The sequence below is a fragment of the Protomyctophum parallelum genome (assembly GCF_964188405.1).
Source record: "Protomyctophum parallelum genome assembly, chromosome: 17".
Taxonomy (NCBI): Eukaryota; Metazoa; Chordata; class Actinopteri; order Myctophiformes; family Myctophidae; genus Protomyctophum; species Protomyctophum parallelum.
Window position 1 is genome coordinate 44,427,069 of NC_139719.1, and position 24,889 is coordinate 44,451,957.

Here is a 24,889-nt window from a genome sequence, read left to right on the forward strand (position 1 = left end):
GGTAAACACACAGACCTGAGATCAGATTCATAACGAGGTTTCCACTGGGACACACACTGGTCTGATTTTAATAATAACCCATTCTCAGAATGGGTTAATAACCCATTCTGACCTGAGATCAGATTCATACGAGGTTTCCACTGGGACACACACTGGTCTGATTATAACCCATTCTGACCTGAGATCAGATTCATAACGAGGTTTCCACTGGACACACACTGGTCTGATTAACCCATTATGAACTGAGATCAGATTCATACGAGGTTTTCCACTGGGACACACACTGGTCTGATTATAACCCATTCTGACCTGAGATCAGATTCTAAAAAAATGTCAGTCGTTCTCGATTTTTTTCAAAAATAGCAGACCTACAAGCTTGTAGCGCGCCACTCGGTGGCGCGCTATGAGCTTGTAGATCTGCTATTTTTCAATAGCTAAAGCATAACATGATGCTGACACCAACATGGGTTCCCGTTCAGAATGGCCGCCGTGTCGCCTGGAAAACACACTAGGCTGTTTCTATTAGCTTGGATTCCGCAGTCGATGATGTCACTGGTGGACTGGTTTCTGAACTGCCCACAGCCCTCCTGTGAGACACATACTGGTTTCTGAACTGCCCACAGCCCTCCTATGAGACACAGACTGGTTTCTGAACTGCCCACAGCCCTCCTATGAGACACAGACTGGTTTCTGAACCGCCCACAGCCCTCCCATGAGACACATACTGGTTTCTGAACTGCCCACAGCCCTCCTATGAGACAGACTGGTTTATGAACCGCCCACAGCCCTCCTATGAGACACAGACTGGTTTCTGAACCGCCCACAGCCCTCCTATGAGACACAGACTGGTTTCTGAACCGCCCAGAGCCCTCCTATGAGACACAGACTGGTTTCTGAACTGCCCACAGCCCTCCTATGAGACACAGACTGGTTTATGAACTGCCCACAGCCCTCCTATGAGACACAGACTGGTTTCTGAACTGCCCACAGCCCTCCTATGAGACACAGACCGGTTTCTGAACTGCCCACAGCCCTCCTATGAGACATAGACTGGTTTATGGACTGCCCACAGCCCTCCTATGAGACACGGACTGGTTTCTGAACCGCCCACAGCCCTCCTATGAGACACGGACTGGTTTCTGAACCGCCCACAGCCCTCCTATGAGACACGGACTGGTTTCTGAACTGCCCACAGCCCTCCTATGAGACACAGACTGGTTTCTGAACTGCCCACAGCCCTCCTATGAGACACATACTGGTTTCTGAACTGCCCACAGCCCTCCTATGAGACACAGACTGGTTTCTGAACTGCCCACAGCCCTCCTATGAGACACAGACTGGTTTCTGAACCGCCCACAGCCCTCCTATGAGACACAGACTGGTTTCTGAACTGCCCACAGCCCTCCTATGAGACACAGACTGGTTTCTGAACTGCCCACAGCCCTCCTATGAGACACATACTGGTTTCTGAACTGCCCACAGCCCTCCTATGAGACACAGACTGGTTTCTGAACTGCCCACAGCCCTCCTATGAGACACGGACTGGTTTCTGAACCGCCCACAGCCCTCCTATGAGACACAGACTGGTTTCTGAACTGCCCACAGCCCTCCTATGAGACACATACTGGTTTCTGAACTGCCCACAGCCCTCCTATGAGACACAGACTGGTTTCTGAACTGCCCACAGCCCTCCTATGAGACACAGACTGGTTTCTGAACTGCCCACAGCCCTCCTATGAGACACAGACTGGTTTCTGAACTGCCCACAGCCCTCCTATGAGACACATACTGGTTTCTGAACTGCCCACAGCCCTCCTATGAGACACAGACTGGTTTCTGAACCGCCCACAGCCCTCCTATGAGACACAGACTGGTTTCTGAACTGCCCACAGCCCTCCTATGAGACACAGACTGGTTTCTGAACCGCCCACAGCCCTCCCATGAGACACATACTGGTTTCTGAACTGCCCACAGCCCTCCTATGAGACAGACTGGTTTATGAACCGCCCACAGCCCTCCTATGAGACACAGACTGGTTTCTGAACCGCCCACAGCCCTCCTATGAGACACAGACTGGTTTCTGAACCGCCCAGAGCCCTCCTATGAGACACAGACTGGTTTCTGAACTGCCCACAGCCCTCCTATGAGACACAGACTGGTTTATGAACTGCCCACAGCCCTCCTATGAGACACAGACTGGTTTCTGAACTGCCCACAGCCCTCCTATGAGACACAGACCGGTTTCTGAACTGCCCACAGCCCTCCTATGAGACATAGACTGGTTTATGGACTGCCCACAGCCCTCCTATGAGACACGGACTGGTTTCTGAACCGCCCACAGCCCTCCTATGAGACACGGACTGGTTTCTGAACCGCCCACAGCCCTCCTATGAGACACGGACTGGTTTCTGAACTGCCCACAGCCCTCCTATGAGACACAGACTGGTTTCTGAACTGCCCACAGCCCTCCTATGAGACACATACTGGTTTCTGAACTGCCCACAGCCCTCCTATGAGACACAGACTGGTTTCTGAACTGCCCACAGCCCTCCTATGAGACACAGACTGGTTTCTGAACCGCCCACAGCCCTCCTATGAGACACAGACTGGTTTCTGAACTGCCCACAGCCCTCCTATGAGACACAGACTGGTTTCTGAACTGCCCACAGCCCTCCTATGAGACACATACTGGTTTCTGAACTGCCCACAGCCCTCCTATGAGACACAGACTGGTTTCTGAACTGCCCACAGCCCTCCTATGAGACACGGACTGGTTTCTGAACCGCCCACAGCCCTCCTATGAGACACAGACTGGTTTCTGAACTGCCCACAGCCCTCCTATGAGACACATACTGGTTTCTGAACTGCCCACAGCCCTCCTATGAGACACAGACTGGTTTCTGAACTGCCCACAGCCCTCCTATGAGACACAGACTGGTTTCTGAACTGCCCACAGCCCTCCTATGAGACACAGACTGGTTTCTGAACTGCCCACAGCCCTCCTATGAGACACATACTGGTTTCTGAACTGCCCACAGCCCTCCTATGAGACACAGACTGGTTTCTGAACCGCCCACAGCCCTCCTATGAGACACAGACTGGTTTCTGAACTGCCCACAGCCCTCCTATGAGACACAGACTGGTTTCTGAACTGCCCACAGCCCTCCTGTGAGACACAGACTGGTTTCTGAACTGCCCACAGCCCTCCTATGAGACACAGACATGGTTTCTGAACCGCCCACAGCCCTCCTATGAGACACAGACTGGTTTCTGAACCGCCCACAGCCCTCCTATGAGACACAGACTGGTTTCTGAACCGCCCACAGCCCTCCTATGAGACACAGACTGGTTTCTGAACTGCCCACAGCCCTCCTATGAGACACAGACTGGTTTCTGAACCGCCCACAGCCCTCCTATGAGACACAGACTGGTTTCTGAACCGCCCACAGCCCTCCTATGAGACACAGACTGGTTTCTGAACCGCCCACAGCCCTCCTATGAGACACAGACTGGTTTCTGAACTGCCCACAGCCCTCCTATGAGACACAGACTGGTTTCTGAACTGCCCACAGCTCTCCTATGAGACACAGACTGGTTTCTGAACCGCCCACAGCCCTCCTATGAGACACAGACTGGTTTCTGAACTGCCCACAGCCCTCCTATGAGACACAGACTGGTTTCTGAACCGCCCACAGCCCTCCTATGAGACACAGACTGGTTTCTGAACTGCCCACAGCCCTCCTATGAGACACAGACTGGTTTCTGAACCGCCCACAGCCCTCCTATGAGACACAGACTGGTTTCTGAACCGCCCACAGCCCTCCTATGAGACACAGACTGGTTTCTGAACTGCCCACAGCCCTCCTATGAGACACAGACTGGTTTCTGAACTGCCCACAGCCCTCCTATGAGACACAGACTGGTTTCTGAACTGCCCACAGCCCTCCTATGAGACACAGACATGTTTCTGAACTGCCCACAGCCCTCCTATGAGACACAGACATGTTTCTGAACTGCCCACAGCCCTCCTATGAGACACAGACTGGTTTCTGAACCGCCCACAGCCCTCCTATAAGACACAGACTGAGTAAAAATGAATGGTGGTATTTTAGCATGAACATTATATAGTGAGGAGCAATTATATGGAGGAAGGTAAAGTGGTGAAGTGGTCCTTTAAAGAGGCCAATCAATCATCGGGAATCGTCCGGCAGCATGTCCCGACACGCGCCTTTTATCTCCTGCACGTGTGTGTGTGCGTGCGCGTGTGCGTGTGCGTGTGCGTGTGCGCGTGTGTGTGTGCATGTGTGTGTGTGTGTATGTGTGTGTGTGAGAGATGGAAATAATCGTATTCCCAGGCAGCGCTGCCTCCCACGGTGCAGGAGGATATTAACTCTTCGCTGCCCCCCCCTTCACACACACACACACACACACACACACACACACACACACACACACACACACATACACACACACACACACACACACACACACACACACACACACACACACACAGCGAGCGTAGCCAATTCTTCAGGAGGCGTGCAGTGCCTGTGCGTGCGTGTGTGATGAGGAGGGGGGGGGGGGGGGTGAAGGGAGGAAGGGTCTCCTGTGACCTCCATATGGTCGCTGTTGGATGTAAAGAAGTGTTCTATACGCCGGGACAGCAGCGAGCGAGAGAACCATGAAACCTCATTATTAGAATGCAACGCTTTTTCTCAACGAGACCCGCCCTGACGCAGCGCGAGCCCCAACGAGGCCCACCCATGCACGGCCCACCCAGCGGCCCACCCAGCGGCCCACCCACCCGTCCTACATTCATTCCACCCCACGGCCCACCCCCCCTCCTACAACCAACCTTGTACCCTCTGTGTACCGATTAACCCATTTTGGGCGGGCACACCCGTTTTGGTGTTAGCATCATGTTATGCTTTATATAGCTATTGAAAAAAACAGCAGACCTACAAGCTCATAGCGCGCCACCGAGTGGCGCGATATGAGTTTGTAGGTCTGCTGTTTTTTGAAAAATCGAAGAACGACTGACATAGAAACATAGCTTTTTCAGAAAACTTGTCATTTTCAAACAGACATTTTTAGAATCTGATCTCAGGTCAGAATGGGTTAACTTTTCTGTTTGACTTCCTGCAGGGCGATGACGTGTAGCGTGTAGCGTTTTTTTTTTCACTGACAAAAACAAATGGAAACTAAATGAAAACTAAGCTACGACGACTTAAACTAAGACTAAATATACTGACAATTTCGTCGACAAATAAAAACTAGACAAAAATGTTAGGAAGGGACTAGTGGACACAGATCCAGTATAAGTCATTTTACACTTGGTTGCATGCTGAAACTAGCTGATCTACAAGCTCACAACGCGATGCGTTGTGAGCTTGTAGATCGGCTATTTTCAGCATTTGTAAAAACAGCAATTGTAAAAACACTCATTACGACGGCATCAAGACCCGCCAAAATACATTTTAGTCGACTAAATCAACTGTAGATTTAGTCGACTAAAACCTTATGAAATTTAGTCGACTAAAACTAGACTCAGACTGTACCCACCGTCCCCTAAGAACTGCAGCAGGGCCAGGTCTCTGTACTCACCGTCCCCCTAAGAACTGCAGCAGAGCCAGGTCTCTGTACCCACCGTCCCCCTAAGAACTGCAGCAGAGCCAGGTCTCTGTACCCACCGTCCCCCTAAGAACTGCAGCAGAGCCAGGTCTCTGTACCCACCGTCCCCCTAAGAACTGCAGCAGAGCCAGGTCTCTGTACCCACCGTCCCCCTAAGAACTGCAGCAGAGCCAGGTCTCTGTACCCACCGTCCCCCTAAGAACTGCAGCAGGGCCAGGTCTCTGTACTCACCGTCCCCCTAAGAACTGCAGCAGAGCCAGGTCTCTGTACCCACCGTCCCCCTAAGAACTGCAGCAGAGCCAGGTCTCTGTACTCACCGTCCCCCTAAGAACTGCAGCAGAGCCAGGTCTCTGTACCCACCGTCCCCCTAAGAACTGCAGCAGAGCCAGGTCTCTGTACCCACCGTCCCCCTAAGAACTGCAGCAGAGCCAGGTCTCTGTACTCACCGTCCCCCTAAGAACTGCAGCAGAGCCAGGTCTCTGTACCCACCGTCCCCCTAAGAACTGCAGCAGAGCCAGGTCTCTGTACTCACCGTCCCCTAAGAACTGCAGCAGAGCCAGGTCTCTGTACCCACCGTCCCCCTAAGAACTGCAGCAGAGCCAGGTCTCTGTACTCACCGTCCCCCTAAGAACTGCAGCAGAGCCAGGTCTCTGTACCCACCGTCCCCCTAAGAACTGCAGCAGCGCCAGGTCTCTGTACCCACCGTCCCCTAAGAACTGCAGCAGAGCCAGGTCTCTGTACTCACCGTCCCCTAAGAACTGCAGCAGAGCCAGGTCTCTGTACCCACCGTCCCCCTAAGAACTGCAGCAGAGCCAGGTCTCTGTACCCACCGTCCCCCTAAGAACTGCAGCAGCGCCAGGTCTCTGTACTCACCGTCCCCCTAAGAACTGCAGCAGCGCCAGGTCTCTGTACTCACCGTCCCCTAAGAACTGCAGCAGCGCCAGGTCGATGTTTCTCTTCCAGCGGGAGTCCTTGGTCAGGGCGATGCCGTAGCCCGTGGTGGCGAACACCTTCCCGCTGCCGATGGTCACCAGCTTGCAGCCCTCGTCCTTCCCCGCCATGTAGTTCAGCACGGCGGCGTCGTAGATGAACGCGTCCAGCTTCCTGTTGTTGTGGCGGACAGGAAGGAAGGGTGGGAGGGAGGGAGGGAGGGAGGGGGGGAGGGAGGGAGGGAGGGAGGGAGGGAGGGAGGGGGGGGGAGGAGACGTGACGTGACGTAAACATAAAACCATGGTGACGTATTAACCCATTCTGAACGGGCACCCATTTTGGTGTTAGCATCATGTTATGCTTTAGCTATTGAAAAATAGCAGATCTACAAGCTCATATCGCGCCACCGAGTGGCGCGCTACGAGCTTGTAGGTCTGCTATTTTTTGAAAAATCGAAGAGCGACTGACATTTTTTTAGAATCTGATCTCAGGTCAGAATGGGTTAATCAGACCAGTGTGTGTCCGGCGGAAACCTCGTATGAATCTGATCTCAGGTCAGAATGGGTTAGAACACTATAGTTCTAGACGGGATTAACCCATTCTGACCTGAGATCAGATTCATACGAGGTTTCCACCGGACACACACTGGTCTGATTATAACCCCATTCTGACCTGAGATCAGATTCTATAAAAATGTCAGTCGTTCTTCGATTTTTTCAAAAATAGCAGACCTACAAGCTCATATCGTGCCACTCGGTGGCGCGATATGAGCTTGTAGATCTGATATTTTTCAATAGGTAAAGCACGACATGATGCCAACACCAAAACGGGTTCCCGTTCAGAATGGGATTAAGGCCTTTTTTTAACTTAGCGTTATGTTATACTTTAACCGTTGGAAAATAGCAGATCTACAAGCTTCCTGGAACTACATATATTTTCAGATGGGGGACCGTGGGGGGGTTCCTGGAACTACATATTTTCAGATGGGGGACTGTGTGTGTGTGTGTGTGTGTGTGTGTGTGGGGGGGGGGGGGGGGGGTTCCTGGAACTACATATTTTCAGATGGGGGACTGTGTGTGTGTGTGTGTGTGTGGGGGGGGGGGGGGTTCCTGGAACTACATATTTTCAGATATGTACCGTAGGGATAATTCTGCGGGTCGTTGAGGTGAAAAAGGTTGAGCCATATATCTCTAAACACTGAACAACCCCAATATGTCCATTTGAAGCTCTGATTCCCTGCTTTCATAATTATGACATCAATAACATATACACACATAACATAACATAACATAACATTTCTACATTTTCAGCAAGAATGGTGCAGCACTAGTTTGGCTGTCCAATTCATTGCAGTTACTCATTATGTTTTGGGCTACAAGAGAGAGACTTTAAGAGAGTTTTGTGCGTGCGTGCGTGCGTGCGTGCGTGCGTGCGTGCGTGCGTGCGTGCGTGCGTGCGTGTGTGTGTGCGTGCGTGCGTGCGTGCGTCTGCCAGGTGAGGCGACATTGTTGTTGCAAAATAAGAACATGAGTGCATAATTGCTCTTCACTAACAAACTATCAGGTTTTCTCTCCTAATCACATCGTGTGTGTGTGTGTGCGTGTACGTGTGAACGTGTGTGTGTGTGTGTGCGTGCGTGCGTGCATGTATCCTAATCACATGGTCCAGATGGCCTCGGTGGAACAACACGAAGATGATGGAAGTGTTGTCCATTTAGTCTCTGTTAGGACAACCTGATTAGGACTGAGAGCAGTCAGAGACATATCTACAAATATGTTATATATTTAGTCTGTTAGGACAACCTGATTAGGACTGAGAGCAGTCAGAGACATATCTACAAATATGTTATATATTTAGTCTGTTAGGACAACCTGATTAGGACTGAGAGCAGTCAGAGACATATCTACAAATATGTTATATATTTAGTCTGTTAGGACAACCTGATTAGGACTGAGAGCAGTCAGAGACATATCTACAAATATGTTATATATTTAGTCTGTTAGGACAACCTGATTAGGACTGAGAGCAGTCAGAGACATATCTACAAATATGTTATATATTTAGTCTGTTAGGACAACCTGATTAGGACTGAGAGCAGTCAGAGACATATCTACAAATATGTTATATATTTAGTCTGTTAGGACAACCTGATTAGGACTGAGAGCAGTCAGAGACATATCTACAAATATGTTATAAATTTAAAATGTCCTCTGTTTGTTTGTTTGTTTGTTGTTGTTTGGTTATCCTCACAGCAGGGCAACCCCTGTTGGTGTTTTAAGCATTATGTTATGCTTTAGCTATTGAAAAATAGCAGATCTACAAGCTCGTAGCGCGGCACAGAGTGCCGTGCTATCCATTCATCACCACGGAGAGCGCCTTGGATTAGGAGATACGAGTCATTCTTTCCGCCGCGCTAACATGGGAGTCAACGGTACGCTAACATGAGCCCAGAGCGTTAGCATACGGCAGCCGAAAGGCCAACGGGCCAAAGAAAAAAAAAGGAAAATTTCTGAATATTCTTTTCTCTCCCCGTATCATTGAGGATGATATCAGATCAGATATCTGGTCAGTATCTGACCATACGTACCCAGTCTTCAGGCTGGTCAGGGCCTCCTCCACCCCCCTCATACGTACCCAGTCTTCAGGCTGGTCAGGGCCTCCTCCACCCCTCTCATACGTACCCAGTCTTCAGGCTGGTCAGGGCCTCCTCCACCCCTCTCATACGTACCCAGTCTTCAGGCTGGTCAGGGCCTCCTCCACCCCCCTCATAGGCTCATACGTACCCAGTCTTCAGGCTGGTCAGGGCCTCCTCCACCCCTCTCATACGTACCCAGTCTTCAGGCTGGTCAGGGCCTCCTCCACACCCCTCATACGTACCCAGTCTTCAGGCTGGTCAGGGCCTCCTCCACCCCCCCCATACGTACCCAGTCTTCAGGCTGGTCAGGGCCTCCTCCACCCCTCTCATACGTACCCAGTCTTCAGGCTGGTCAGGGCCTCCTCCACCCCCCTCATAGGCTCATACGTACCCAGTCTTCAGGCTGGTCAGGGCCTCCTCCACCCCCCTCATACGTACCCAGTCTTCAGGCTGGTCAGGGCCTCCTCCACCCCCCCCATACGTACCCAGTCTTCAGGCTGGTCAGGGCCTCCTCCACCCCCCTCACACGTACCCAGTCTTCAGGCTGGTCAGGGCCTCCTCCACGCCCCTCATACGTACCCAGTCTTCAGGCTGGTCAGGGCCTCCTCCACCCCCCTCATACGTACCCAGTCTTCAGGCTGGTCAGGGCCTCCTCCACCCCCCCCATACGTACCCAGTCTTCAGGCTGGTCAGGGCCTCCTCCACCCCTCTCTGGTTGTATCTGACCATGTGGGTGTGCATGTCGGGGTAGTTGCTGCGGATGTTCCTCTCCGTGCTGCCGTTGGGCACCGTGCCGAAACGGAACGGAGGATAGTGTTCCTGAGGCTTCTGGAACTGGAGAGAGAGAGAGAGAGGATGATTTAACCCATTCTGACCTGAGATCAGATTCATACGAGGTTTCCACCGGACACACGCTGGTCTGACGAACCCATTCTGACATGAGATCAGATTCTAAAAATGTCAGAAGTCGTTCTTCGATTTTTTTCAAAAATAGCAGACCTACAAGCTCGTATCGCGCCACTCGGTGGCGCGATATGAGCTTGTAAGCGCACGCACGCACGCAATTGTAGATCTGCTATTTTTAAATAGCTAAAGCATAACATGATGCCGACACCAAAATGGGTGCCCGTTCAGAATGGGTTAATCATCAGCGTCCTCTCTCGCGGGGGGAGTCTTAATTGCACCCTATAGACGCCGGTTGATATTAGTTACATGATATTAGTGAATACTATATGAAGATAGGTTGAAAAGTGATGAAGTGGTCCTTTATTCCTTTAAGTGTGTGGAAAAAACCCACGACGAGATTATAAAATGACAGAGGGTTTGAAAAAGAGACTCCCGCGGTGTGAAATACCTCCGAGATCGCCTTCCGACGCCCTCTAGATCTATCGGAGCGCTCCGCTGTGCGCGGAGCGCGCACGCATCCACACAGCATTAACATGCACTTAATATACAGCTATAGATCACTGAGGTATTAATCCCTGCCTGGGAGCGCCGAGACGCTCATCAATGAACTCTAGAAGATGTCTGATCATGTGGGAATCTATTTATTCATTCATGCACGGTGATGGCATTGTGCACCGAGAGAGAAATATAACCGATCTACAAGCGTCTGCCACACTGATTTATGGAAATATATATACTGTATATATACTGTATATATATTGTATATACATACTGTATATATATCAAAATCCTAAAACATGGAGTTAGGAGGTTTTCTCCGGAGAGCAACGCTACGTTCCAGCACAGAACATTAGTCTAGTGTGGAAACCTGCCATGACACACACGCACACACGCACGTGCACACACGCACACACACACACGCACACACGCACACACACACACACGCACACGCACACACGCACACACACACACACACGCACACGCACACACGCACACACACACACACACACACACACACGCACACGCACACACGCACACACACACACGCACACACGCACACACACACACACACACACGCGCACACACACACACACACACACACACGCACACGCACACACGCACACACACACACGCACACACGCACACACACACACACACACACACACACGCACACACACACACGCACACGCACACGCACACACACACACGCGCACACACGCACACGCACACACGCGCACACACACGCACACGCACAGCAGAATGGATCCGTTCATCCTGCTTACAGCCTGACCTTTACACCCACATCACAATGAATGGAGCTGTCAGCCTCGTGCACTGTGTGTTTAACACTTACAGCACGTAGGACGCCTGAGAACGTCATAGGATAGAGTAGAGTAGAGTTCAAAGGACGTCTGAGGACGTCCTAGCGACATCCCAGCGATGCGGGGCGAGATATTAATATTCAGAATTTTTCCTATTTATTTTTTTGGCATTTCGCTTTTCGCTTGCCGTATGCTAACGCTCAGTGCAACTATTAGCTTATTATTGACTCCCACGTTAGCGAGACGGAAAGAATGACTCGTATCTCCTAATCCAGGGCGCTCTCCGTGGTGATGAATAGAGCGATATGCTGGCGCTTATTTTCTGCTCCTCATCCGTCTCTCCCGCAAAATATGAACGCTTTTTGGAGCGTAAAACAATATATTAAGATGATCGGGGATGTTGAGGTCACTTTGTAAAGTCAACTTTTTTAGGAAAGTGTTTCCGGTTCATGGCTTTCAAAGTAAAAGCGATCAGACACCTCCGGTATTCTATAGCCTATATTTTGAAGGCAGTCGGCGTACTCAATGTGTTAACCATGAGGTGTGTGTGTGTGTGTGTGTGTGTGTGTGTGTGTGTGCGTGCGTGCGTGCGTGCGTGTGTGTGTGTGTGTGTGTGTGTGTGTGTGTGTGTGTGTGTGTGTGTGTGTGTGTGTGTGTGTGGCTGTGTGTGTGTGTGTGTGTGTGTATGTGTGTGTTTGTGTGTGTATTTTACTAAGATTATGAACAAAGTGCATGCAAATAAGTGTGTATAAATCCTACTGTATACGTATCTAATCTCCCTCAATGTGATCATGCATATTTTTATATTGTATTCCTAAGTTTACATGTACAACAATGTGTATGTAATGCACATCAGTGTGCGCTCTCTTTTTATGTCCGTGTGCATTACACACTCACTCCAGAGGGCCACTATAGTTCCACACTCACTCCAGAGGGCCACTATAGTTCCACACTCACTCCAGAGGGGCCACTATAGTTCCACACTCACTCCAGAGGGGCCACTATAGTTCCACACTCACTCCAGAGGGCCACTATAGTTCCACACTCACTCCAGAGGGCCACTATAGTTCCACGCTCACTCCAGAGGGCCACTATAGTTCCACACTCACTCCAGAGGGCCACTATAGTTCCACACTCACTCCAGAGGGGCCACTATAGTTCCACACTCACTCCAGAGGGCCACTATAGTTCCACACTCACTCCAGAGGGCCACTATAGTTCCACGCTCACTCCAGAGGGCCACTATAGTTCCACACTCACTCCAGAGGGCCACTATAGTTCCACACTCACTCCAGAGGGCCACTATAGTTCCACACTCACTCCAGAGGGCCACTATAGTTCCACGCTCACTCCAGAGGGCCACTATAGTTCCACGCTCACTCCAGAGGGCCACTATAGTTCCACGCTCACTCCAGAGGGCCACTATAGTTCCACACTCATTCCATAGGGCCACTATAGTTCCACACTCACTCCAGAGGGCCACTATAGTTCCACACTCACTCCAGAGGGCCACTATAGTTCCACACTCACTCCAGAGGGCCACTATAGTTCCACGCTCACTCCAGAGGGCCACTATAGTTCCACACTCACTCCAGAGGGCCACTATAGTTCCACACTCACTCCAGAGGGCCACTATAGTTCCACCCTCACTCCAGAGGGCCACTATAGTTCCACACTCACTCCAGAGGGCCACTATAGTTCCACACTCACTCCAGAGGGCCACTATAGTTCCACACTCACTCCAGAGGGCCTCATGGCTACAGAAACAGGAGATAGGCTCCTGCCCTATGGGCCTCATGGCTACAGAAACAGGAGATAGGCTCCTGCCCCTATGGGCCTCATGGCTACAGAAACAGGAGATAGACTCCTGCCCCTATGGGCCTCATGGCTACAGAAACAGGAGATAGGCTCCTGCCCCTATGGGCCTCATGGCTACAGAAACAGGAGATAGGCTCCTGCTCCATGGGCCTCATGGCTACAGAAACAGGAGATAGACTCCTGCCCCTATGGGCCTCATGGCTACAGAAACAGGAGATAGACTCCTGCCCCTATGGGCCTCATGGCTACAGAAACAGGAGATAGGCTCCTGCCCCTATGGGCCTCATGGCTACAGAAACAGGAGATAGGCTCCTGCTCCATGGGCCTCATGGCTACAGAAACAGGAGATAGGCTCCTGCCCCTATGGGCCTCATGGCTACAGAAACAGGAGATAGGCTCCTGCCCCTATGGGCCTCATGGCTACAGAAACAGGAGATAGACTCCTGCCGTACGGGCTCGGCAAGGCTACTTACTTACTTCCTTACTTAGTGCTGCGGTGTGCATTATACAGACGCTAATCCCTGCAGGCGTGACTCCACAGGGTAATAGATTTAACTAATCTATAGCACCGCTGTGCGCGGAGCACACATCCACACAGCATTAACATAGTCACTTAATACAGCTATAGATCACCGAGGCGTTGGTGTTAAGCCATTAGGACCGGGAACGCATGCGTGTCGCCTTATATTAGCTTTTAACCACTTTAACCCATTCTGACCTGAGATCAGATTCATACGAGGTTTCCACCGGACACACACTGGTCTGATTAAACCCATTCTGACCTGAGATCAGATTCTAGAAATGTCAGTGGTTCTTCGATTTTCAAAAATAGCAGACCTACAAGCTCGTAGCGCGCCACTCGGTGGCGCGATACGAGCTTGTAGATCTGCTATTTTTCAATAGATAAAGCATAACATGATGCTGACACCAAAATGGGTTCCCGTTCAGATGGGTTAACCGTATTATTTTAAACTTTAAGTGTTTGAAAAATAGCAGATCTACAAGCTCGTGTAGCGCCGCGCTATACGATCTTGTAGATCTGCTGTCTTTGGGAGAAAAAAAATCGTGAAAATTGTGTGGCACAAATCTTTGAATAATTATGTTTTCTTTCAGAGCCAACGTTTTTAACTATAATATATTTTCTTCTGGAGGGGGGAGGGGGGGGGGGGGGTCCCTGGAAAAACATATTTTCAGATGGGGTTGGCGGCCGAATGAGGATAATTCTGGGGGTCCTTGACGTGAGAAAGGTTTAGAACCACTGATATAGAAACATAGGGCTTTTTTTTCTCTCCAGAAAACTGGTCAGGATTTAGAAAGCCATGTTGTAGAATCTATAGTGTCAGGTCTGAATGTATTAATCCCTGCCTGGGAGCACCGAGACGCTCATCAATGAACAGAGCAGAGAGACCTCTTTAACCCATTCTGACCTAAGATCAGATTCATACGAGGTTTCCGCCGACACACACTGGTCTGATGAACCTATTCTGACCTGAGATCAGATTCTAAAAATGTCAGTCGCTCTTCGATTTAAAAAAAAATAGCAGACCTACAAGCTCGTATCGCGCCACTCGGTGGCGCGATATGAGCTTGTAGATCTGCTATTTTTAAATAGCTAAAGCATAACATGATGCTAACACCAAAATGGGTGCCCGGCCAGAATGGGTTAAAAGACGCCTGATGTGGGAATCTATTTATTTATGTATGCACGGCGATGGCGTTGAGAAATATAGCCGATCTACAAGCTCTACAAAGCTACTGTATAGATTTATCTATATTATAGAAATATAGCCGATCTACAAGCTCTACAAAGCTACTGTATAGATTTATCTATATTATAGAAATATAGCCGATCTACAAGCTCTACAAAGCTACTGTATAGATTTATATATATTATAGAAATACAGCCGATCTACAAGCTCTACAAAGCTACTGTATAGATTTATCTATATTATAGAAATATAGCCGATCTACAAGCTCTACAAAGCTACTGTATGGATTTATCTATATTATAGAAATATAGCCGATCTACAAGCTCTACAAAGCTACTGTATAGATTTATCTATATTATAGAAATATAGCCGATCTACAAGCTCTACAAAAGCTACTGTATAGATTTATCTATATTATAGAAATATAGCCGATCTACAAGCTCTACAAAGCTACTGTATGGATTTATCTATATTATAGAAATATAGCCGATCTACAAGCTCTACAAAGCTACTGTATAGATTTATCTATATTATAGAAATATAGCCGATCTACAAGCTCTACAAAGCTATACTGTATAGATTTATCTATATTATAGAAATATAGCCGATCTACAAGCTCTACAAAGCTACTGTATAGATTTATATATATTATAGAAATATAGCCGATCTACAAGCTCTACAAAGCTACTGTATAGATTTATCTATATTATAGAAATATAGCCGATCTACAAGCTCTACAAAGCTATACTGTATAGATTTATCTATATTATAGAAATATAGCCGATCTACAAGCTCTACAAAGCTACTGTATAGATTTATATATATTATAGAAATATAGCCGATCTACAAGCTCTACAAAGCTACTGTATAGATTTATCTATATTATAGAAATATAGCCGATCTACAAGCTCTACAACGCTACTGTATAGATTTATCTATATTATAGAAATATAGCCGATCTACAAGCTCTACAAAAGCTACTGTATAGATTTATCTATATTATAGAAATATAGCCGATCTACAAGCTCTACAAAGCTACTGTATAGATTTATCTATATTATAGAAATATAGCCGATCTACAAGCTCTACAAAAACTACTGTATAGATTTATCTATATTATAGAAATATAGCCGATCTACAAGCTCTACAAAGCTACTGTATAGATTTATCTATATTATAGAAATACAGCCGATCTACAAGCTCTACAAAGCTACTGTATAGATTTATCTATATTATAGAAATATAGCCGATCTACAAGCTCTACAAAGCTACTGTATAGATTTATATATATTATAGAAATATAGCCGATCTACAAGCTCTACAAAGCTATACTGTATAGATTTATCTATATTATAGAAATATAGCCGATCTACAAGCTCTACAAAGCTACTGTATAGATTTATCTATATTATAGAAATATAGCCGATCTACAAGCTCTACAAAGCTACTGTATAGATTTATCTATATTATAGAAATATAGCCGATCTACAAGCTCTACAAAGCTACTGTATAGATTTATCTATATTATAGAAATATAGCCGATCTACAAGCTCTACAAAGCTACTGTATAGATTTATCTATATTATAGAAATATAGCCGATCTACAAGCTCTACAAAGCTACTGTATAGATTTATCTATATTATAGAAATATAGCCGATCTACAAGCTCTACAAAGCTACTGTATAGATTTATCTATATTATAGAAATATAGCCGATCTACAAGCTCTACAAAGCTACTGTATAGATTTATCTATATTATAGAAATACAGCCGATCTACAAGCTCTACAAAAGCTACTGTATAGATTTATCTATATTATAGAAATATAGCCGATCTACAAGCTCTACAAAGCTACTGTATAGATTTATCTATATTATAGAAATATAGCCGATCTACAAGCTCTACAAAAGCTACTGTATAGATTTATCTATATTATAGAAATATAGCCGATCTACAAGCTCTACAAAGCTACTGTATAGATTTATCTATATTATAGAAATATAGCCGATCTACAAGCTCTACAAAGCTACTGTATAGATTTATATATATTATAGAAATATAGCCGATCTACAAGCTCTAAGCTCTACAAAGCTACTGTATAGATTTATATATATTATAGAAATACAGCCGATCTACAAGCTCTACAAAGCTATACTGTATAGATTTATCTATATTATAGAAATATAGCCGATCTACAAGCTCTACAAAGCTACTGTATAGATTTATCTATATTATAGAAATATAGCCGATCTACAAGCTCTACAAAGCTACTGTATAGATTTATATATATTATAGAAATATAGCCGATCTACAAGCTCTACAAAGCTACTGTATGGATTTATCTATATTATAGAAATATAGCCGATCTACAAGCTCTACAAAGCTACTGTATAGATTTATCTATATTATAGAAATATAGCCGATCTACAAGCTCTACAAAGCTACTGTATGGATTTATCTATATTATAGAAATATAGCCGATCTACAAGCTCTACAAAGCTACTGTATAGATTTATATATATTATAGAAATATAGCCGATCTACAAGCTCTACAAAGCTACTGTATAGATTTATCTATATTATAGAAATATAGCCGATCTACAAGCTCTACAAAGCTATACTGTATAGATTTATCTATATTATAGAAATATAGCCGATCTACAAGCTCTACAAAGCTACTGTATAGATTTATATATATTATAGAAATACAGCCGATCTACAAGCTCTACAAAGCTACTGTATAGATTTATCTATATTATAGAAATACAGCCGATCTACAAGCTCTACAAAGCTACTGTATAGATTTATCTATATATTATAGAAATATAGCCGATCTACAAGCTCTACAAAGCTACTGTATGGATTTATCTATATTATAGAAATATAGCCGATCTACAAGCTCTACAAAGCTACTGTATAGATTTATCTATATTATAGAAATATAGCCGATCTACAAGCTCTACAAAGCTACTGTATAGATTTATCTATATTATAGAAATATAGCCGATCTACAAGCTCTACAAAGCTACTGTATAGATTTATCTATATTATAGAAATATAGCCGATCTACAAGCTCTACAAAGCTACTGTATAGATTTATCTATATTATAGAAATACAGCCGATCTACAAGCTCTACAAAGCTACTGTATAGATTTATCTATATTATAGAAATATAGCCGATCTACAAGCTCTACAAAGCTACTGTATAGATTTATCTATATTATAGAAATATAGCCGATCTACAAGCTCTACAAAGCTACTGTATAGATTTATCTATATTATAGAAATATAGCCGATCTACAAGCTCTACAAAGCTACTGTATAGATTTATCTATATTATAGAAATATAGCCGATCTACAAGCTCTACAAAGCTACTGTATAGATTTATCTATATTATAGAAATATAGCCGATCTACAAGCTCTACAAAGCTACTGTATGGATTTATCTATATTATAGAAATATAGCCGATCTACAAGCTCTACAAAGCTACTGTATAGATTTATCTATATTATAGAAATATAGCCGATCTACAAGCTCTACAAAGCTACTGTATGGATTTATCTATATTATAGAAATATAGCCGATCTACAAGCTCTACAAAGCTACTGTATAGATTTATATATATTATAGAAATATAGCCGATCTACAAGCTCTACAAAGCTACTGTATAGATTTATCTATATTATAGAAATATAGCCGATCTACAAGCTCTACAAAGCTACTGTATAGATTTATCTACATTATAGAAATATAGCCGATCTACAAGCTCTACAAAGCTACTGTATAGATTTATCTATATTATAGAAATACAGCCGATCTACAAGCTCTACAAAGCTACTGTATAGATTTATCTATATTATAGAAATATAGCCGATCTACAAGCTCTACAAAAGCTACTGTATAGATTTATCTATATTATAGAAATATAGCCGATCTACAAGCTCTACAAAGCTACTGTATAGATTTATCTATATTATAGAAATATAGCCGATCTACAAGCTCTACAAAGCTACTGTATAGATTTATCTATATTATAGAAATATAGCCGATCTACAAGCTCTACAAAGCTACTGTATAGATTTATCTCCAGTGGATCTGGACGTGGTATGATAAACCCGGCATTATAAGCTTCCCACAAGCTTTTAGGCTCTGTTCCACACTCACTCCAGAGGGCCACTATAGTTCCACACTCACTCCAGAGGGCCACTATAGTTCCACACTCACTCCAGAGGGCCACTATAGTTCCACACTCACTCCAGAGGGCCACTATAGTTCCACACTCACTCCAGGGGGCCACTATAGTTCCACACTCACTCCAGAGGGCCGCTATAGTTCCACACTCACTCCAGGGGGCCACTATAGTTCCACACTCACTCCAGAGGGGTCACTATAGTTCCACACTCACTCCAGAGGGCCACTATAGTTCCACACTCACTCCAGGGGGCCACTATAGTTCCACACTCACTCCAGAGGGCCACTATAGTTCCACACTCACTCCAGGGGGCCACTATAGTTCCACACTCACTCCAGGGGGCCAGTATAGTTCCACACTCACTCCATAGGGCCACTATAGTTCCACACTCACTCCAGAGGGCCGCTATAGTTCCACACTCACTCCAGAGGGCCACTATAGTTCCACACTCACTCCAGAGGGCCACTATATTTCCACACTCACTCCAGAGGGCCACTATAGTTCCACACTCACTCCAGAGGGCCACTATAGTTCCACACTCACTCCAGAGGGCCACTATAGTTCCACACTCACTCCAGGGGGCCACTATAGTTCCACACTCACTCCAGAGGGCCACTATAGTTCCACACTCACTCCAGAGGGCCACTATAGTTCCACACTCACTCCAGAGGGCCACTATAGTTCCACACTCACTCCAGAGGGCCGCTATAGTTCCACACTCACTCCAGAGGGCCACTATAGTTCCACACTCACTCCAGAGGGCCACTATAGTTCCACACTCACTCCAGAGGGCCACTATAGTTCCACACTCACTCCAGAGGGCCACTATAGTTCCACACTCACTCCAGAGGGCCACTATAGTTCCACACTCACTCCAGAGGGCCACTATAGTTCCACACTCACTCCAGGGGGCCACTATAGTTCCACACTCACTCCAGAGGGCCGCTATAGTTCCACACTCACTCCAGGGGGCCACTATAGTTCCACACTCACTCCAGAGGGGTCACTATAGTTCCACACTCACTCCAGAGGGCCACTATAGTTCCACACTCACTCCAGGGGGCCACTATAGTTCCACACTCACTCCAGAGGGCCACTATAGTTCCACACTCACTCCAGGGGGCCACTATAGTTCCACACTCACTCCAGGGGGCCAGTATAGTTCCACACTCACTCCATAGGGCCACTATAGTTCCACACTCACTCCAGAGGGCCGCTATAGTTCCACACTCACTCCAGAGGGCCACTATAGTTCCACACTCACTCCAGAGGGCCACTATATTTCCACACTCACTCCAGAGGGCCACTATAGTTCCACACTCACTCCAGAGGGCCACTATAGTTCCACACTCACTCCAGAGGGCCACTATAGTTCCACACTCACTCCAGGGGGCCACTATAGTTCCACACTCACTCCAGAGGGCCACTATAGTTCCACACTCACTCCAGAGGGCCACTATAGTTCCACACTCACTCCAGAGGGCCACTATAGTTCCACACTCACTCCAGAGGGCCGCTATAGTTCCACACTCACTCCAGAGGGCCACTATAGTTCCACACTCACTCCAGAGGGCCACTATAGTTCCACACTCACTCCAGAGGGCCACTATAGTTCCACACTCACTCCAGAGGGCCACTATAGTTCCACACTCACTCCAGAGGGCCACTATAGTTCCACACTTAGATTTGAAGTTTTATATTTGTGATCGGCAAAATAATTCAGTGTTTTTAATGACACCTCTTGTCTTTTAAAACCTGTGATCATGCTGAAAGTTGAATAAACAAACATAATTGGATTTACTTTAGCTCATTATCATCTCACCTTCTTGTCGCTCAGCCCAGACACGGTGTCGATGTATACTGCTCCTGGATCAGTTTATAAGCTCACCTTCTTGTCGCTCAGCCCAGACACCGTGTCGATGTATACTGCTCCTGGGTCAGTTTATAAGCTCACCTTCTTGTCGCTCAGCCCAGACACGGTGTCGATGTACTGCTCCTGGATCATGAAGGCGGCCAGGTTGGCGGTGTAGGAGGCCAGGAAGATGACGGCGAAGAAGGCCCAGACCAGCACCATGATCTTGCTGGTGGTGCCTTTGGGGTTCTCGATGGGCACCGAGTTGTTGAACACGATGCCCCACAGCAGCCACACCGACTTCCCCACGGTGAAGGTGGGCCCGCCCGGAGCTGGGGGGGGGGGGGGGGGGGGGGGGAGAGAGAGAGAGAGAGAGAGAGAGAGAGAGTGTTATGTAACAGTGTTGTTTTCGTCGACTAAATCTAAGACGAAACATGTCCGTCGACTACCTATTTTCTTTTTCTTTTTTTTCCCCAAAGTTTTTATCCCACGATTTTGTAACCCAGTTTTCTTTTTCACCCCAGTGCCAATTATCTAATGTAATCCTGGGTGCTACACTTCCTCTGCCAACCTGGGGGGGGGGGGGGGGGGGCAGCGCACTGACCTCATGCTTCCTTCTATACATGAGGAGTCCAAGCTGCTTCTTTTCACCTGACAGAGGGGAATTTCCCCGGCCGGACGTAGCGCGTGGAAGGGACACGTTATTCCGACCAGTTCCTTTCCCCTCCATCAGGCGCTCCGGCTGGCCAGGGGGAGGTAGTTTTAGAGACGAGGATTACGGCATGTTTTTGTGAGGGTATCTACCTACCCTAGGGGACACGGGGAGAACATGTGAGGGTACCTACCCTAGGGGACACGGGGAGAACATGTGAGGGTACCTACCCTAGGGGACACGGGGAGAACATGTGAGGGTACCTACCCTAGGGGACACGGGGAGAACATGTGAGGGTACCTACCCTAGGGGACAGGGGGAGAACATGTGAGGGTACCTACCCTAGGGGACACGGGGAGAACATGTGACGGTACCTACCCTAGGGGACACGGGGAGAACATGTGAGGGTACCTACCCTAGGGGACACGGGGAGAACATGTGAGGGTACCTACCCTAGGGGACACGGGGAGAACATGTGAGGGTACCTACCCTAGGGGACACGGGGAGAACATGTGAGGGTACCTACCCTAGGGGACACGGGGAGAACATGTGAGGGTATCTACCCTAGGGGACACGGGGAGAACATGTGAGGGTACCTACCCTAGGGGACACGGGGAGAACATGTGAGGGTACCTACCCTAGGGGACACGGGGAGAACATGTGAGGGTACCTACCCTAGGGGACACGGGGAGAACATGTGAGGGTATCTACCCTAGGGGACACGGGGAGAACATGTGAGGGTACCTACCCTAGGGGACACGGGGAGAACATGTGAGGGTACCTACCCTAGGGGACACGGGGAGAACATGCAAACTCCACACAGAAAGGCCCTTTCGCCAACCCCCGCCTCGGGTAGGGGCACTGATGAGGGAACACGCCGCCATTGCCCACAGCGCCCCCAGCGGGAATCGAACCCAGGACCTTCTAGCTGTGAGGCGACAGCACTACCAACTGTGCCACCGTGCCCCCTAAAAACACTCATTACGACGGCATCAAGACCCGCCAAAATACATTTTAGTCGACTAAATCAACTGTAGATTTAGTCGACTAAAATCTTATGACATTTAGTCGGCTAAAACTAGACTAAACACTAAGACATTCCAGGTGACTAAAATGTGACTAAAACTAAATGAAGATTCAGTCCAAAGACTAGACCCCAAGAAATTACATTTGGCCACAAAATATCACAGGATCTACTGAATGTGTCAAACTGGCATATTGAGCCTATACACACAGTGTGGCTTCCCCCCCCAGTAGGCTACCTTCACATTCAGTAGAACGAACTGAGAGAATGAACCAGTAAAACTACTCTGTTCCTTTCCACCAGTAAAAGTAATCTGTTCCTTTCCACCAGTAAAAGTAATCTGTTCCTTTCCACCAGTAAAACTACTCTGTTCCTTTCCACCAGTAAAACTACTCTGTTCCTTTCCACCAGTAAAAGTAATCTGTTCCTTTCCACCAGTAAAAGTAATCTGTTCCTTTCCACCAGTAGCTGTAATCTGTTCCTTTCCACCAGTAAAACTACTCTGTTCCTTTCCACCAGTAAAAGTAATCTGTTCCTTTCCACCAGTAAAACTACTCTGTTCCTTTCCACCAGTAAAACTACTCTGTTCCTTTCCACCAGTAAAAGTAATCTGTTCCTTTCCACCAGTAAAACTACTCTGTTCCTTTCCACCAGTAAAAGTAATCTGTTCCTTTCCACCAGTAAAAGTAATCTGTTCCTTTCCACCAGTAAAAGTAATCTGTTCCTTTCCACCAGTAAAAGTAATCTGTTCCTTTCCACCAGTAAAAGTAATCTGTTCCTTTCCACCAGTAAAAGTAATCTGTTCCTTTCCACCAGTAAAACTACTCTGTTCCTTTCCACCAGTAAAAGTAATCTGTTCCTTTCCACCAGTAAAAGTAATCTGTTCCTTTCCACCAGTAAAACTACTCTGTTCCTTTCCACCAGTAAAACTACTCTGTTCCTTTCCACCAGTAAAAGTAATCTGTTCCTTTCCACCAGTAAAAGTAATCTGTTCCTTTCCACCAGTAAAAGTAATCTGTTCCTTTCCACCAGTAAAAGTAATCTGTTCCTTTCCACCAGTAAAAGTAATCTGTTCCTTTCCACCAGTAAAAGTAATCTGTTCCTTTCCACCAGTAAAACTACTCTGTTCCTTTCCACCAGTAAAAGTAATCTGTTCCTTTCCACCAGTAAAAGTAATCTGTTCCTTTCCACCAGTAAAAGTAATCTGTTCCTTTCCACCAGTAAAACTACTCTGTTCCTTTCCACCAGTAAAACTACTCTGTTCCTTTCCACCAGTAAAAGTAATCTGTTCCTTTCCACCAGTAAAAGTAATCTGTTCCTTTCCACCAGTAAAAGTAATCTGTTCCTTTCCACCAGTAAAAGTAATCTGTTCCTTTCCACCAGTAAAACTACTCTGTTCCTTTCCACCAGTAAAACTACTCTGTTCCTTTCCACCAGTAAAAGTAATCTGTTCCTTTCCACCAGTAAAAGTAATCTGTTCCTTTCCACCAGTAGCTGTAATCTGTTCCTTTCCACCAGTAAAACTACTCTGTTCCTTTCCACCAGTAAAAGTAATCTGTTCCTTTCCACCAGTAAAACTACTCTGTTCCTTTCCACCAGTAAAAGTAATCTGTTCCTTTCCACCAGTAAAACTACTCTGTTCCTTTCCACCAGTAAAAGTAATCTGTTCCTTTCCACCAGTAAAACTACTCTGTTCCTTTCCACCAGTGCCAACGGAGCCATTTCATTGTATTTACTTCCTGCCATTGTTGCCATCAATCACCACTTCGATTAGCGTAGCGACTGGCGCTAATTAAAGCAGGGTAGTGACCTTTCAGGTCATTGGCGTGCTCTGTCAGCGTTGCATTATGGGATTGATTACCCCCCCCCCCCCCTCTAATCTCAGAGTGTGGTCTGGGGGCCCCCAGGGGGCCTCCAGGGGCCCCAGAGGGGGTCCCCCCAGCTAAAGGTGCAGCATGACAATCCGTTTGAGCACAGAAACCCTGTTTCGTACTTCAGCTGGTCAAAAGTAGCAGATTTACAAGCTCACAACACATCACGATTTACAGCCCTTGTGAGCTTGTATAGATCAGATTTTTTTTGCTGAAATCTTGAAAATATGGAAGTTTTGGAATAATGTACAATTTTCCTTTTATTTTATTTTTTTCAGATGGGGTTCCATGGCCAAATACATCCACATTTGGGGGTCCTTGACTTGATAACGTTTGAAAACCCT

The 24,889-nt window shown here is 46.8% G+C and overlaps 1 protein-coding gene across 1 annotated transcript in view; it reads right to left on the reverse strand.

The window, feature by feature from the left end:
• The window catches only part of LOC310874091 (uncharacterized protein), a gene marked incomplete at both ends in the record, with an annotated part of 86,301 nt that overhangs the window by 15,724 nt on the left and 45,688 nt on the right, over positions 1-24,889 (reverse strand). The window contains 3 exons of the mRNA XM_083786766.1: positions 6,548-6,735; positions 9,870-10,030; positions 21,101-21,330. Of these exons, the coding sequence (XP_083642892.1) occupies positions 6,548-6,735; positions 9,870-10,030; positions 21,101-21,330 (579 nt within the window). The remainder of the gene's footprint in view (positions 1-6,547; positions 6,736-9,869; positions 10,031-21,100; positions 21,331-24,889) is intronic.